At 35.1% G+C, this 1412-nt stretch overlaps 1 protein-coding gene across 1 annotated transcript in view; it reads left to right on the forward strand.

Moving 5' to 3' along the window:
- The first annotated feature begins 1255 nt into the window (after nt 1-1255).
- The window catches only part of LOC133181891 (forkhead box protein A2-like), a 2013-nt gene continuing 1856 nt past the window's right edge, over nt 1256-1412 (forward strand). The window contains exon 1 of the mRNA XM_061316542.1: nt 1256-1412. This exon is cut by the window's right edge and continues 1856 nt beyond it. Within this exon, the coding sequence (XP_061172526.1) occupies nt 1366-1412 (47 nt within the window). The 5' untranslated portion in view covers nt 1256-1365.

Genomic DNA, 1412 nt, shown 5'->3' on the forward strand with positions numbered 1-1412 from the left:
GTCCCTGAACCACTTCTTAATCGTTCTTTAATTATTAGGAATATCATCAAAATAAATCAGTAAAAACTCGGGAACAATTAAGCCCCTCTGACGGTTCCGTATTGTACCTTAGATTAAATCTTATCGCTAATCGGACACTTTTCCATGCCATTTAAATTCAGTACAAAGATCTTGTATGCTGGTATTACCGTTCAAAATTGTGCAAAAACAGATATGTAAGGCTAAGATGGAGAGTCGTTTTTAATGCTAGACAAACACAGAATATTTACCAAACAAGATCGGCCATTTATACCGTTATCTGTAGGACAGTTATTTAACACGTTAATATCGGAGAGTAAATATTAAGCGCGGTAAATATTTTGAGATAGTAAAAACAAATTTTGTCACAGATAACTCAACTGTAAAAATAAACTCAAATATTGGCATAAAACGATAGCTCTGCACATATTCATTCACACTTTTATTAATTTAAGATACACACTCGATAAATAAATACAATAAATTGATACTTGATATGGGCATTTGTTGTTAAATATTTATGTTTTTGACTGTAAGACGTTATTTGCTAGACCCGCGCATCCATGAAAATGAATGAACCACCAACATATACATGGTACAAACTTTTTAATTATATTTTACACAGTGATCAGATTTGGATTTTTCATTCCGGATTTACAAATCAGATCCTTTGAATCAGAAGAACGACACCAATGTAATATAAAACTTCAACCCTGTCCCTTTCACCCGCAGAAAAGTGCAAGGTTCTACAGATAAAAATCTCACGCTTTCCTTTTAGACATTCGCCTTTAAGATTTTTTTTAAACCAGTGGGATAAAATTTACTTTCATAAATAGTGTCATTTAACATTAAGGATATTTTGCAACATTTGAAATTTAGATGTGTCCGAAGCTAGAAGTAGCCAGAATACCGTTAATGCGACAGTTGACATCAGTAGTAGGACCTGTAGTAGAAATTTGTTTATTTTCAAAGTTTTTGAATGAGAAAACCAAGCTCAATTTCGCCGTAATGGTATTTGCTTTAGGTCTAAATAGAAGGGGTTTGTTTGTACTGGAACGTGATCGACACTGGCGCTCAATCAAGAAAGGATAGACTTTTCATTTCCGGTCGATAGTAGGCGGGGCCTGGCGAGCACCGTCATAATCGTTATACAGGACATGTCTGAATTTGCATAAAGGGGGCGTTATCTTATACCTCCAATGTTCCAGGTATATTTACCCTGGGTCAAGATAGTTTGTCGATAATTTTCATTTAGACTTCAGAAGTGTTATACCACGAATTGGATCACTGTTTAACAACCCTTGGTGTATTTACACCCAAAAGTGAAAACAAATTTTCAGCTGGATCATGTATGAAAAACAACCCTCTCTTGGAACGGAATGTCCACAGTCCGG

The sequence above is a fragment of the Saccostrea echinata genome, unplaced genomic scaffold (assembly GCF_033153115.1).
Source record: "Saccostrea echinata isolate AGI-Se365-2 ecotype Australia unplaced genomic scaffold, CSIRO_AGI_Sech_v1 ptg000009l, whole genome shotgun sequence".
In the NCBI taxonomy this organism is placed as follows: domain Eukaryota; kingdom Metazoa; phylum Mollusca; class Bivalvia; order Ostreida; family Ostreidae; genus Saccostrea; species Saccostrea echinata.